The sequence below is a fragment of the Salvia hispanica genome, chromosome 2 (genome assembly GCF_029641045.1).
Source record: "Salvia hispanica isolate PSC_SH4W2 chromosome 2, Shi_PSC_v1, whole genome shotgun sequence".
In the NCBI taxonomy this organism is placed as follows: domain Eukaryota; kingdom Viridiplantae; phylum Streptophyta; class Magnoliopsida; order Lamiales; family Lamiaceae; genus Salvia; species Salvia hispanica.
Window position 1 is genome coordinate 61,977,780 of NC_142693.1, and position 16,118 is coordinate 61,993,897.

The 16,118-nt window shown below is 28.9% G+C and overlaps 1 protein-coding gene across 1 annotated transcript; it reads left to right on the forward strand.

Moving 5' to 3' along the window:
* The first annotated feature begins 254 nt into the window (after positions 1 to 254).
* LOC125185682 (pectin acetylesterase 8-like) lies at positions 255 to 4,974 on the forward strand. The gene is made up of 14 exons (XM_048083130.2): positions 255 to 338; positions 732 to 761; positions 1,635 to 1,774; positions 1,868 to 1,950; positions 2,069 to 2,198; positions 2,749 to 2,828; positions 2,986 to 3,075; positions 3,155 to 3,279; positions 3,361 to 3,418; positions 3,558 to 3,611; positions 3,724 to 3,801; positions 4,103 to 4,214; positions 4,341 to 4,480; positions 4,734 to 4,974. Exons 3-14 carry the CDS (start codon positions 1,636 to 1,638, stop codon positions 4,821 to 4,823), a joined length of 1,179 nt encoding a protein of 392 aa, XP_047939087.1. The 5' UTR covers positions 255 to 338; positions 732 to 761; position 1,635; the 3' UTR covers positions 4,824 to 4,974.
* Positions 4,975 to 16,118: the final 11,144 nt, after the last annotated feature.

Consider the following 16,118-nt stretch of genomic DNA (forward strand, 5'->3'; position numbering starts at 1 on the left):
CTCAATTATTGAAAGTGAGAAAAATACTTTTACAACTATTAGTCTTGTCTTTTACTTATTTCAGAACACCTACACCTTTTAGTTTTACATACAAATTAAATGTTCTATTTATTTACTCCCTTTTTTATTCTCATTTCTCACCTTCTCCTGTTAGAAATCATCTATAATTTGCTCCTCTCTTATTTTCTGTTCTTCGTATTCATTTAATCCTCACGTTATAATCGACAACTTCTGATTCGTAGATGACCAACGCTGCTTCTCCTCACTGACGTTCCGTTCCACCGCCCTGCCTCGTCAGTTCTTCCAGCTCTACTTCACGACCACAGCCAGCCGCCATCGTCGTCCACTGCTCTCCTCTACTTCTCTTTTCCTCCTTCATCTCATTTTCTTCTTCTCGCTTTTGTCTCACATTTACCTATTTTCCTTCACGCCAGTGAGATATCTTTCTCTCAAGTTTCCAAAATTTGTAAAATAAACTCAATATTTCTGGTGTTCAAATATTCAGAAATAGGAGCTAGCTTTTATATGTTTTTTAGATCACATGTCTCGCATGTGTTTTTATTTAAGAATTAAAAAAGGTAGCATTTTATATATATAAAAAAAATAATGTAAAAGCAGCACCACTTTTCCCGCCTAAATGCATCTTAGTAGCATTTTGGTGAATATCCATAGATTACACTATTTTTGGATTCATAAACTAATTGTAATATGTCTGTTTTCATGGAATGCAGTGCTCTTTTTTGTTGGAAGATCAATCACAGGTAATTTCGTGGCTTTTGTGTTGCGTTATTTTATTTTTATTTTATTTTAACTTTTTCATTAATTTCCATGGCATGTATAGTATAGGTGTTGGCATTTTCTCTGAATTCTTCATTTTAGAATTTAGAGGTTTTTTGTTCCATTTAGTCAAAATCTTAGCTGAATCGCATCTTCTTCTTCTCAAAAGAGAGAATTTTGCTTCGATGATTTTTTAAGGATTTAAATCGTTTAATTGTCAAACTAGTAGTAAAATAATTGATTGAACGTTGATAAGATAGAATACTACTATCATTTTGAGTAAGTCTGATATTAGGTTAGGACTTTATGGTTTTGTGTTGCCTAATTACAGTGTCCATTTGAGCTTCAATGAATCTAATCGGTTGGAAATTTTGAATACGAGTATACCACAATAATACTTTTTTGGATGATTTGTTAGGTTTGGATTCAATTTTTTTAAAAATTTATGGAGCATTTTTAAATCGGTTTGGATTAGTAAAAATTTAGTCCTAATCCAAATTTCAAAGTGGACAATTTTAAAAAGAAGCAGAGTAAGTTTTTTTGTCCTCTTTTATTATTTTAACCATTTAAATTGTGTAAAATGGCTGTAATTTCCCTCTTTCCTCACCCTTTAATTTTTGGATAAAATTAAATTTTAATTGTAATTTTAGAAACGGAATTAATATGGTCTGCAGTGGTAAAAGTGAAACTTTAAATTATTGGATAATAAGAGCAATAAAATTGACATGCATAAATTTTGGTGATCTGCCATGTGGTCCAAAAATTGGATTGGGTTGTAGCATAGATTTGGTGACTGAGAATCTTCAATCAATGATTTTGTAGTTATTTCTCATTAATTAATTCTTTTTTTTATGAAGGATGAATACTTGCAGTCAGATTAAGGCTATACTATGGTTGGGGATAGTGGTCTGTCTATTCACGTTGATCAAATCTCAAGCCACTGATGACCCATTACTCGATGTTATTTTCATCACTGATGCTGCAGCAAAGGGAGCTCGTAATAATTATAGTTTTCCAAGTTTTCCATTAATTTAATTATTATTAATAACATTTTATACTTATAATATACTCAAACAAATTTCTTTGACAGTTTGCTTAGACGGAAGTCCGGGAGCATATTATTTTTCCCCGGGATTCGATGATGGAGTTGATAACTGGATTGTTTATCTTCCGGTCAGTACTTAGCTTTGTTCGTCTATAACAAATAGTCACATTTTTTATTTTTATAGTATGATATTTAGTGTTGTTTGATAATTAATTCCTATTAATTAGAGTTTGGAATTTTAATTAGGGTGGAGCATGGTGTGGCTCAGTGGGTGGTTGCCTTGAAAAAACCAAGAACCCAAGAGGGTCCAACATAAATGCAGAACCTACACAATTGGCATTGCCTTTCTTAAGGCCAAACAAAACTATTAATCCAGGTAGTATTATTTAATTACATTTCAGTAATAATCAATTGATTTAGTTTTATCTTTTAAGTGTTATATGAGGTTCAATTATCATAATTATTGTTCTTATAAGTTATCGTGTTGTTATTTGCTCTTATCTTTTATGTTTGCTTGTTTTGTACTCCCTCCGTCCCAGATAATTCGTCCCAGTTTTCCATTTCGGTCCGTCCCACATAATTTGTCACACTTCACTTTTACCATTTTTGGTAGTGGACCCCATATTCCACTAACTTATTCATATTCACATTTTATTATAAAACTAATATATAAAGGTAGGCCCCACATTCCACTAACTTTTTCAACTCACTTTTCATTACAATTCTTAAAACCCGTGCCCGGTCAAAGTGACCCGAATTATCCGGGACGGAGGGAGTAGTAATTGTTTACTTTAAACCTTTTTATACATGAAAACAGTTTCTTACATGTGTTTATATGATATTTGCCTCAAGAAATTTTTAATCCCAGAAGAGGTATATCATATATGCGTACAACTGATTATACATTATTAATTGATTTGTTTCAGATTTTTACAATTGGAATAAGGTTTTCATCCTATACTGTGACGGTGCGTCGTTTATGGCAGATATTGATGCCGTCGATCCGGTATGTCTACTACAAATTAATTAGAAATAGTACAATTTTCATAACTTGAAAACATAATAAATAGTACTAGTGTGTGTTTTGTCTGATTTTTATTTTTTTTAAACCTTTTATTTTCATTAGATAGTTAGATTTATAATCAAAAAAAATTTATGTTTAGGAAACAAAACTCTACTTCAGAGGTAGGAGAATCTTCACCTCTGTAATTGAAGAACTCATGGCTACCAAAGGGATGGCAAATGCTGCTAACGTATGATTTTTAATAAAATTCGTTATTACTCAAAATTTATTGTGATTTTATCTTCAATTAAAAAGATTGTTCACGACAGGCTTTACTCGCCGGAGACTCGGCTGGTGGGTTGGCAACAGTGTTGAACTGTGACCGTTTCCGGTCTTTTCTCCCCAATGCTTGCCGAGTCAAATGCTACACAGACTCCGGCTTCTTCATACAAGCGTAAGATTCAATGAATACTTATTCATATACTAATAAAACTTGAATACATTTGTTTTAACATTTTATGTTTTGTCATTATAGGAAAAATCTCCCGGGAACCCTGGCCACAAACTATTTTGCCCCCATTGTAGCCTTTCATGTAAAAATTACTACTCCATATTTTATATCATAATTATATAATGCTTGTATGTCTCTAATATATAAATGCTAATTATCAGTATGAATATTGTTTTCGAGTTTCATCTATATTAACTGATTTTATGAACATTGTTTTTCAGGAATTAGCTGACTATTTACCAAAGTCTTGCACACAGAGACTAGGTGCAGGATTGGTAAGTGCTACATATATTACCCAATTACATTACTATATATATAGAATTTATTTTTCTCTCATCATAACATTTGAAACATGACTAATACTTGGGTGTCAAAAAACCATCTTAGTGCTTCTATCCAGAAAATGTGGGCGGCGACATCCAGACACCATTGTTCATAGTAAATTCTGACTTTGATACATATCAAGTAAGTTAGTTTACAATGATTTATAACATTATAGAAATGTGTTATGGGAAAATAAAAATAAAAAGAATATGATATACTACTCCACATTTTAAATATTTTATTTGTTCTGTTTCCGCTTATTCGGTAGTCTGCACTTTATTGGTGTTCTTTTTCTCAATTTGATACCCCATTGGAATTTTTAAACCAAAATATGCAATTAAACTATGATGTTTATGTGATTCTATTTTAAGATTGAGTAACAGATATTAAGTACTGTTTAAAAATATATTGATTTTTTTATGCATGGTTTAAACGTTTTCAGCTAGTCAATTTCATACATCCAAATCAGCCAGACGAGGAAGGATGGAAAAATTGCACTTCCACATTTACCGGACTTCGGAACTGCACAACCAACCAATTACAAATCATAAGGGGTAATCCAAATTTATTACTACTATTATTTCAACTTTTACTATACTGTATTGTTTCAATTATTTAATATATATAGTTTTTTTTATTTAATTTTATCTTTCATAGTAATCGTTTCTTTTTAATTTTAGATTTTCGGACCACATTTCTAAATACATTGGAGGGTCTCGATGATAATCCGTCACGAGGATTGTTTATTAGTTCATGCTACGTTCATGATATTATTTATACTCCAGGGTCATGGCAAGGAACACCCACGTTTCAAAATAAGGTAAAGTATGATCTCAAAATAGTGTTATAGGATATAATAGTGAATAGAGAAGTTGAATTGCTTGCATTATCCAGAAAATATATGTCTAATACATATAGTATAAGTTTTCTCTAAAATTAAATTGGACATATCTCCCGGCGTAAAATAAATACTCAAAATTGTTTGAACTACTTTTGTATTTATTTGTATAAAATTATTTAAAATTATCTCATGCTTAATATATATTCATACTTTTTATGTTGGTGATGTACAGACAATTCAGCAGGCCATTGGAGATTGGTATTTTGAAAGAAATAGTGTTCAAATTATAGACACTGAACATTCAAGTCCTATTAGATGCTAGTACATGCAAATCTCGTGCAATAACTAGAGAATAGTTTGATGATATTTGGAATGTTGTTTTATAAATGATGTATTTATTTCATAAAAAAACTACTATTATTTAAGGTTGACAGTAGTATGTCACTAAAGTTATTCCATCCCTTCTTTATTTATTGATCCGACAACATCGTTTACCTTATTCTTTATTTTAGAAATAACACTCACAGCCACCGCCTATTCTCATAAATACTATAAATATTCATCTTCTTTTTTATTTTTGTTGAATTCTTATTTAAATTTATTTATATGTATTCTAATAAACTATCAATGATCGAACTGAAAATGCTCTATGAATCATAGAGCATAATCTGTCAAGAAAATGCTCTATGAATCATATCATCATATCATAGACTATGATATGAGCATAATCTATCAAGAAAATTAAAGAACTCTTGACTACGAGTATAAGCTATTTATCGGATGAATGATCATGCAAGTTATGTATTGAAATCCAATACTTAAGTTGATGGAGAGTGTTATAAGATATGTTCAAATAAGAAGAAAGACATGAATAGATTTATTTAGATTAATTATAGTACTAACTTATCTTGTATAAATACCTAATAAGATTAGGTATATATATGTAAGATTAGGAATATGATTATATCTTCCCTATATTAAAGGGGTCATGATGAATCATGCCATAACCCAGTATAATAAATTATAGTCTTTAGTTCTTCCAGTTTGCATTAGTATTTTAATTTTCACATTATATTTTCCAACAGTTTCGAATGCAATTAATCCCTAGGATTGAACCCACTGAATTAATTACCGATACAAAATAAATAACTTACGCTACAATAAAGTGTTGGCTTCATGAATTAAATAATGTTGCAATTAATTATCATAACTTCCATCAAACTACTATATAAGAATGTAAATACAGCTAGAAATATTCAAAACAAATATGTCAACCAAATCTATGGCAATAATTCGGGCTGCAACTTTGTTGGTAGTAATTGCAATTTTTGTTGTGATGGATACCCAATTTGCAACAGCACAATGTCTAGATCCTACGCCAGAATGTAAGATTGAATTTCAGAATAATTTATGTAAAGATGTACTTGACCCAGTAGTCTTATCTAATCCTTGTTGCATCTACATTCTAAATAGAAATTTTAATGAATGCTTCCTTAATGTAATCACTAAGGAATACGCAAATCTTCACCTTTGCGACTTGCCCTTCACAGACCTAGTTGATAGGTCTAAAGCTTTATGGGACTATTGCTACTTTGGTTAATAATTATACCATCCCAATCGATTATTAATTTTATTATGGATGTAACAGTAATAATAGTTGTAACAATCACCAAGAGGTGACATTGTAATAGCTTGGATTGAAATGTTTGTAATAATCACCCAGAGGTGACATTGTGATACGTGAAAAGGAGTGAAGAAGAAGATAGGTTAAATGGTTAATTGAGCTGTCAATTAGTTAGCTGATTAGTTAGCTGAGCTGGCAGCTTATCCTAATAAAAAGGGTCTGTAATCACAATTGAGATTTTATGTTTAATGAAATGAAATCTATCCTTCTCTGTTATCTCTCTATCTCTCTCAATATGCTGTAACCGCCGGTGAGCTTCACCGGCCAGGCTCCGGTACCTTCTTCGGTGGCTGTTTCGACCCCAGCCGCCCTAGTCCGTACCACATTGTAATACGTGGCGGACGCATGAATTTTATACTGGGGGTCCAAATTACATTAGCGATAGTTGCATATTTTTTAGTGTCGACGATTATAGAAACAACCCGAGATATTACGAAGCTGCGAGAGAGATGAATAGTTTGAGATGCATTTTTCTCCTCGTATGTGCTGCTTCGTATTTATTAGTTACTACATTTTCTCTTCTTCGATACATTTTATATTCCCTCCGTCCATAAAAAATTGTCTCATCTTTGGACGAAAGTAAGAGAGATGAGAAAAAAAAAGATAAAGTAGAAGAGGGAAAGTAAAAAAATAAGAGAGAAAATGTGAAAAAGTGGATAAAGCATGAAAGAAAGTTTCTATTTTTGAAATGAGACTATTTTTCGTGGATGGAGTGAGTATTTTTATTTGATCTTTCAAGCCCATATTTTTTGCTTTGGATGTCTAGGTGAAAAAATTGCTCACAATTAAAAAGAAAGAAATAAAAAATTAGTGAAAAAATTGCTCACAATTAGAAAGAAAGAAAACAATTAAACGCCAATAATTAGAATTGAACAAGAAATGCAAGCAAGGAGATTCGAACGCACAATTGTGCTGACTCAATACTTGAAACATATTTTCTAATTATACATGATATAGTTAATAGCAAAATGGGTGGGGGTTCCAAGGAACCCAATGCCCCCCGTATAGGTCCGTCCCTTATTATAATAGCTTGGATTGAAATGTGTGTTTGAGTTTTTTTATTCCATTAAAAAGTACTCTATTCGTCTCATAAAAATATAGAAAATGGGTATGTCACGGAAATTAAGATAAAATTAGTAAAATAAGAGAGATAAGGAGAATGGTATGGTAAAGTAAGAGAGGGGAGGAGAATGAAAGTTAAATAGTGTTAGTGTATAGTGAGACCTACAATATTAAATTGATATAATTTTCTAAAATTGGAATTCACATATATTTATGGGACAGACGAAAATAGAAAGTGCGCATATTTTTATGAGACTGATGGAGTAAAAGAAAACGGACTTTTTTTTGTAAACGGAAGTCACTAAAAGCATATAACTATATTTCTACATCAAGATGACCAGGAAAAATGTCGGAAAATAAAATAATAAATATTTATTTAAAGAAAAAGTAATCTAAAAATCTTCTACTTTTTAAAATGTACGAATAAGACTACATAGAAAGTTGACGGTTCCAGTTTAATTACCGATATTAACGTATGTCATTAATATTAGATGAAATTAATTTTGTAGGGAAAGGTTTGATTTGATCAATTTGATTTTTTATTGTTCCTCAAAAATACCTTTTAATTTCGTTGTTTAAAACATTAAAATTGCAATAAAATATGTATTTATAAATTTTACCATATTATGTTTGCTTGTTCATAATAGTCATAAGGTTAACTAAAAATGTGTTCATAGTCATAATGCCATTTAAAAAACCACGTACATGTCTTAACTGATCACTTTTCTATTCACTTCTTAATAAAGCATTATGTGTTTATTTAATAAGTAATCGACTCGTCCCAAACTACTTATACTATTTTATTTTAAGTACTGGGATTTAATAATTATTATATTAAAATTAATTAAGTGTTTATTTATTAAGTGATCTCTCATTACATTTAAAATACAAATTTAATTATAATAAAAAATTAATTTCAAAGTTACAACATAAAATGAAAAATGTTAGTAACATTGGATGCATCATGCATGGGATATAGTGAAATCCACAAAGCCCAAATATTTTTTATTTCGTCCACACTTGATGGCTCTTAACAGCAGCGACACCTTTCCCTACCGTCAAACTCCGCTACGCCAGCGCACCATTCCAAAACGACAGAATGTCATATTCGAAAACCCTAGATTCCTTAGTTGAAATCGTTGACAATGAAACACAATTTATTCAGTAAAATGTCTCGTGAGTTCAATTTGTCATGCGAATAAAATATTAATTCTCTTAAAAAAGATCGGTGATTGAGAAAGAGAGCTGGGAGATAGAGAAGAATTCATTGCAATAAAATACTTAAGATTTTAAATAGATGCAAGTGTAACAAGGCGTAAAATTAGTAATGACTAATTTGCTATTAAAATTTCAATTTTATGTCCATATACAAACAAAAGTCAAATAGCTGATCAAACTAAGACAAAAGTCTGCACATCATTATTTGCAGGCTGTAGTGAAGTGAGGAAAGACCTCGATATCCAATTAGCCATGGTCGACCAACTTTTATTTTATTTTTATTAGTTAACTTATTGGTTTTAAAAGAGTACTATATATTTGAATTTAATAATCGCCAAACTTGATTCTGCCATAGATTCAGCACATTGATTTGGTCGATTGAAAGAATAGACTAATACCAAGATGCTATTATTAAAAAGTTAGGTTTAGAAAAAATTCACTTTTATCGAATGTAGCTTTAAAAAATTAGTGAGTTTAACATACTTTATTTTTATTCTATTATGAGGACACTAATAAATTCATCTATGATGCAATCATTTAATTCTTTTGCTCGTTTTGTGAAATGTAATATTCATCATTTATGTACTTGAAAATAAAGACCATCCTAGTTTTAGTAAAGTCAGGTCTATATATCAGTATTAGGTATGAGTGAAGATCTATGGAGATGGAACAGGACATGAGGCTGAATATACAAAAATATAATTTCAATATTTACCAATCTTAGACTAAAATAAAAAACTAAGTATTTCACTATTTTTAATTTATAAAAACCTAAAATTTAACGAATTAGAAGCAGGACGCCAATCTCAATTATTGAAAGTGAGAAAAATACTTTTACAACTATAATTGACTAAAAACACAACATAGATGTTAATCTATTTTATGGTGTGTTTGTAATCACAAATATTGAAAGAGTGAGAAAAATACTTTGTTAGAATAATCTGATTGACATAAACCAAGTATAGAATGTATATTGCCCAACTTTATTTTTCATTGAAATATGTGTTTGCCCATTTTGCAGAAGTTGATTAAGATATGATATTTATGAGATGTGCAAACACAATTATTTTCAATTTTACAGCACATGGTGTGATTGGTGTATGCAGATTTTGAGGATTGAAAAAGTAAGTATGAGTAAAATTAGAAAATTAGAAAATCAGAAATAGAAATATGATAATAGAAATAAATTAATGAATTCGGTAGAAATAAATTTAAATGGTGTTGGAGTTACTTTGTATTTTTCCTCTATTACTATTTTTCATGCATATTAAGATATTAAGTGTATAAATATATAGTCCACCCCTAGAGCTAAACTGCTGCACTCCACCTTTCTCCCTTCGGCCTTCACTTGCCTGTAAATTCTCATGCTTTTTTCATTACTACACTATTTTTCAATTAATAAACTAATTATAATATGTCCGTTTTAATTTCTCGAAAATGAACACTATTCAACTTAATTTACTTCATTATTCGATGAATATTCCTTGCACCCTAAAAAATAAATCACATTTGTCATTTTGGGATGTCCTTAAAATAGACCAGTTCTATTTTAAGGAAAATTTTCTCCTCATTCTCTACTAAGAATATTCCGATCACTTTTTCTTTCAATCTCTCTTTTACTTTACCAATCGTGAATTAAAAATCATATCGTTTTATCTATTTTTAGGGATGGAGGGAGTACTTAAATTAAATTATTGAATCTGAAAATTCGTGGAGTTAATTATGTAATTGTTGGAATTTTTTGGTTCACACCAGAATAAATGGATCTTTAGCTGCATTTTCATAGTTTGTAGTTAATATGTTTTCATAGTTTAATTCTGTCATGTATTTGTACAAGATACTTTTAATATTGCAAAATGCATTGGATCAAATTATATGTCCTCTAGTGTTTAAATTAACGTATAGAAAGATGGGGAAAATGTTAAAGTGGGACGTTTGGTATATTGAATTCCAAATTGATTTATCGGGTTTTCATTTTAGTATATTCCGCTATCTTTGTTTGAATGTCATTAACTCAGAGTCTATGCTCAAAATACTTCATCATTGTTTCGTGTTGGTATAAAAGTTTTATCATTATTGTTTCACTTTTTCATTTTAGTATATTCCGCTATCTTTGTTTGAATGTCATTAACTCAGAGTCTATGCTCAAAATACTTCATTATTGTTTCGTGTTGGTATAAAAGTTTTATCATTATTGTTTCACTTTTGTACGTCATGTAAGTTAAGACTAACATCGTTCAAACACATATGACGAAATGTATTAAACAAAACACGGATGTTTGTATCGTTTATGCAAACTACAAACATTTTATACCAAACTTTATTGCTTATTTCCTATAAGGGTTTTTCTCTTTCACTTTATTTGCTTAATATCGTAACATTATATCATAACACTACAAACTTAATTCATGTAAATTTACAATGAAACTGTAAAGTTGAAGAAAATCAATCACTTTTTATTTTTGCATACAAATGTTCTACTTCATATCGATAGATGTAGTCTTGTCTTTTATTTTTTTACTTCATTTTTTATTCCCATTTCTCACCTTCTCCTGTTAGAAATCATCTATAATCTGCTCTTCTCTCTTATTTTATGTTCTTCGTATTCATTTCTCATGTTATAATCGACAACTTTTGATTCATAGACGAACCACAGTACTGGTCAAACCGTGTCCGATTTTACAACAATGGACTTTAATGACATGGTAAATAGTCTAACGTCTACAAAATGGCACACAGAGTAGAAAAGACCATTGGTTAAAAAAAATATAATACCCCCTCTGTCCCACTAGAAATGAAACGTTTTCCTTTTTGGGTTGCCCCATTAAAAATGAAACGTTTCTTAAAATAGAAATAACTTTATCTCTACTTTTCCCTCTCTCTTACTTTACTCTCTCTTCTTTAACTCACAAAACAACACTACATAAAATCATGTGCCGAAAAGCAAACGTTTCATATTGATTGGGACGGAGGGAATATTAAATTACTAATTCATGATAAATATTGTCAGAAAAATTTCAAAAAGCTATACAATGATCTACCAAATACTACTCCAATAAAGTTGAAATTACACTATAAGTAGAAAAGATGATTGGTAAAAAAAATTAATTTTAAATTTTTAAATCATGATAAATTAAATGTTGCCAGAAAAATCACAGGAAAGAAGAAACTATACCTACTCCAATAGAATTGAAATTACACTAGAGAGTGACACCCAGTTTGGTGACCTAGGTATATGGATCAAATAGATAGTTTCTTATTATAGTAAGAATTAAATGCACTTTCTGAATTTTTTTTTATGTATGTATGCGTAGATTGGCAAAATATTCCCACGAATCAATATATGTAAATATTTCAAAATGATTCATAGATATACTCTAGTAAACTGAAATTCAAATTACTTCATATAATCATATTCCGATAGGGGGTGAGTGATCAATTGCTATCTAATTAGAGATCTCAAATTAAGACCAAATCTTAGTCATTAGATTAGAAGATCTAGTGGTTGAAATAATGTCACATGGACTATATTTTTAATTAAGAAAATTAATAAATAAAATTTGAGGATATTAATGTCAACTCTCTCATTAAAATCATCTTAAAACTTTAAATTTACGTAACTCTCTCGATTTAAATTATTTTTTCGCAAAAAATATATCAAATTAAAGATTATTTTATAAGGATTCCAACGAAAGGACACCTATTCCATCATGTGGGTAGGCAATGCAAGAGATAAGAGAACCATCATCGATGTGGGCCGGAAAGGACATCGGTCTTCCACTCGTGAGGTAGATAAGAGATAAAGAGAAACCATCATCGACTCGAGCTTACTCTGATATCATATTAGAAATGGGTCACTCACCTCTTAAAAGGCCTTATAAGAGGGAGGGTTATCCACACTTATATAGATTAGATGAGATCTTCACCAAGTCAATGTCCCTATGTGGGACAGAATTTAGAAAATTTAACAATTTCCTTATGCAATCTTGCCTCTGTATTCAAAATTTCATGTCAACGGAATTATGTGTGTTTTGTTCTTGGACCAATATGTTCTCTTAGGAAACATGTCAATTATTTTCATAATTATATTTTAATTCAACTGGCAATATAGCATAATTTGCATTGCATTCTTCAGATTATGTACACTAATTACTACTGTTAATTTAATATATCTGCTTTTACTAATTTGCATGTCCTTCATTTTTGTTACATAGGCGTCTTGACACCTATTCTCTATATGTTATACTATTACTATTCAATTGTTAATATGTTCCAATAAGTAAAATGGGAATCGATACATAAATTACTCTAATAATTGTGTTGCCAATTTTTTTATTTTTGAAATACTTCTCATTTAATTAAATAACCAATAAAATGTGATTGAACTATGTTCATTGTACATTTTTCCCTGATGAGAGGCTTTACTCATTGGAGAATGATGACAATTGAGGAGAGGCTTTACTATTAGGAGAGTGATAATGAATTATTTGGTGGATCCCTTGGATTGGATTGGATTAACTTGCTTCCCAACATACATACATGCTATGTATTTTAATTTTTTAACATTTACCAATCATGATATACATTTACCAAACATTACATGGTGTTATGTTATTTTAATTTTCAACATTTACCAAACTTACATACCCAATAATTTTCACTTTTATTAAACTTGGTTTGATTGGTTTATGTGATTGGATTCTTCATATATACTGATATGTTATAATTCTCCAACCAATTAATGAGGCAAGGTGATAGTAAAAATTTGCATATCTGTATAGAGAGAGAAAAATGGAACTGTGATAGAAATGTGTGTTTTCCCCATTTTATAAAAGTTAAAATTCAATTATAAAGTCATTCTTAATCAATGTATTTTTTTTTTCAATATAGTGTTTAAAGAAACTTTTTAGTGTCCATTTGAGCTTCAATGAATCTAAACGGTTGAAAATTTTGAATACGAGTTTACCACAATAATACTTTTTTAGATGATTTGTTAGGTTTGGATTCAATTTTTAAAAAAATTTATGGAGCATTTTTAAATCGGTTTGGATTAGTAAAAATTTAGTCCTAATCCAAATTTTAAAGTGGACAATTTTAAAAAGAAGCAAAGTAATTTTTTTGTCCTAATTTATTATTTTAACCATTTAAATCGTGTAAAATGGCTGTAATTTCCCTCTTTCCTCACCCTTTATTTTTTGGATAAAATTAAATTTTAATTGTAATTTTAGAAACGGAATTAATATGGTCTGCAGTGGTAAAAGTGAAACTTTAAATTATTGGATAATAAGAGCAATAAAATAGTCATGGACTGTTGGATCTTGGTGATCTGCCGTGTGGTCCAAAATTTGGATTAGAGTGTAGCATAGATTTGGTGACTGAGAATCTTCAATCAAAGATTTTGTAGCTATTTCTCATTAATTAAAGATGATCAAGAGAAATTAATGCAACCTTTATTTTTTCTTTTATTTTTTTTCATGAAGAATGAATACCACAATCAAATCAAGGTAAGGTTGCAGCAAAGGAAGCTCGTAATAATTATAATTTTCCATTAATTATCAACATTTTAACTCATTAATTTTTCAAACAATTTTTTTTTCTCACTAGTTTGCTTAGATGGAAGCCCGGGAGCATATTATTTTTCTCCGGGATTCGATGATGGAGTTGATAATTGATTGTTTTTCTTCCGATTAGTACTTATACTTTGTCCATCCATAAAAAATAATCACTTTCTCTTAAATGTAAAAGAAACCATCTTTTTTTATTGATTTGTTATTTACATTTATTTGTATGTATCTAAATAAACTATCAATGATGAATTGAAAATGCTCTATAATACGAATAGAGTGAACTACATAAGCGGTGCCTGATCTTTATTTTATATCTTTTTAGTACCTATTAATCACATTTTTTGTACCTGATGCAATTTTCACCCCAAAATACCCTCTAAAAAAATTCATTTTTCCATTTGTGTCATAAAGGGTATTTTGGCATTGACAAAACTAATACCAAAAGTGATAGAGTGAACTACATAAATGGTACCTAATCTTTCACTTTCGCACGTAAATGGTATCTGATCTTTATTTTATATCGTTTTTGATACCTATAAATAACATTTTTGGTACCTGATGCAATTTTCTTCCCAAAATGCCCTTTAAACAAATATATTTTCCCATTTATGTCATAGAGGATATTTTGGGCATACATAAAATTTGTACCAAAATTGATATTATAATATCTTCTCACATTCTCCTAATTCATTATACTATTATTATTAATAAATATTAATATTATTATTTTGATGTGATAAATTAATAATTAATTCATTTTTAATATCATTCATATATACTTAAATATAATTATAGTTATAATTATATTTAATTATTATTGTTATAATACTAAAAATTGATAGTAATTAATAAATAATTATAGTATAATTATATAAATTATGAATCACATAATCGTAATCATTATAATGATTATTTTATATTAAATTAGTAACTAATCAATATAGATTATTATTTTTATAATACTAAAAACTTATAGTAATTAATAAATAATTATAGTATAATTATATAAATTTATGAATCACATAATATTATGTACTCCCTCCGTCCCATAAAAGTTGAGACAAAACTTTTGGGCACGGAGATTAAGAATTTATGTTAAATAAATAGGAGAGATGAAAAAAGTAGGAAAAATAAGAGAGAGTAAAGTAAATGATGGAATAAAGTAAGAGCGATTAGATGTTTTGTCTTTAGTTAAAAAAGGAAATGACTCAACTTTGTTAGGACGGACTAAAAAGGAATACGACTCAACTTTTATGGGACGGAGGGAGTAATAATTATTATTATTATTAGTTTATATTAAATTAGTAACTAATCAATATAGCCTTAATAAAAATTTAACATTGTGAATTGTATTCATAATGATATTAAATATTTTTAGTTAGGTGTTTCAACCTTAAAACGAGTATAAAATAATTTGATAAAAAATATTCAATTGATTTAATTATTTAAATAATTAATTTAATTAGGTATGTTTTTTATTTATATTATGAATGCAATTAGATGCATGTATATAACACTAAAAAGAAAGAAGAAAAAAGAAGGAAGAAGAAACATAAACTAAGGAGAAAAAAGATAAAAGAAAGGAAGATAAAATACTAAAAAGAATGAAGAAAAAAGAAAGAAGAAGAAACTAAAGCCGAAAAAGAGAAATAAGAAAGGAAGAAAAATAATCACATATTTGGTACTCTTTAATAGAAATTTCCAAAAATATCCTCCATGAAAAAAAAATCACATATTTGGTACATAAGGTTATTTTTGTCACTGGGTACCAAAAAAGATAAAGATCAGGTACCATTTAAGTGCGAAAGTGAAAGATCAGGTACCATTTACATAGTTCACTCAAAGTGATATTATAATACCTTCTCTCGTTCTCCACACTCTTTATTCTATTATTATTAATCAATATTAATATTATTATTTTCATGTTATAAATTAATAATTAATTTATTTTCAAATATCATTCAAATATTTTTATCATAATTATAGTTATAATTATGTTTAAATATTATAATAATATTATTGTTATAATAGTAATAACTACTAGTAGTAATTAATAAATAATTATTATTATTTTATATTAAATTAA

Excerpts from the sequence above, each read along its gene's own strand:
- LOC125185682 (XM_048083130.2), top strand. The coding sequence starts at position 1,636 with ATGAATACTTGCAGTCAGATTAAGGCTATACTATGGTTGGGGATAGTG. Across the intron at positions 3,076-3,154 it reads GGATGGCAAATGCTGCTAAC|GCTTTACTCGCCGGAGACTC; the intron begins GTATGATTTTTA and ends TGTTCACGACAG. Across the intron at positions 4,481-4,733 it reads CACCCACGTTTCAAAATAAG|ACAATTCAGCAGGCCATTGG; the intron begins GTAAAGTATGAT and ends GGTGATGTACAG.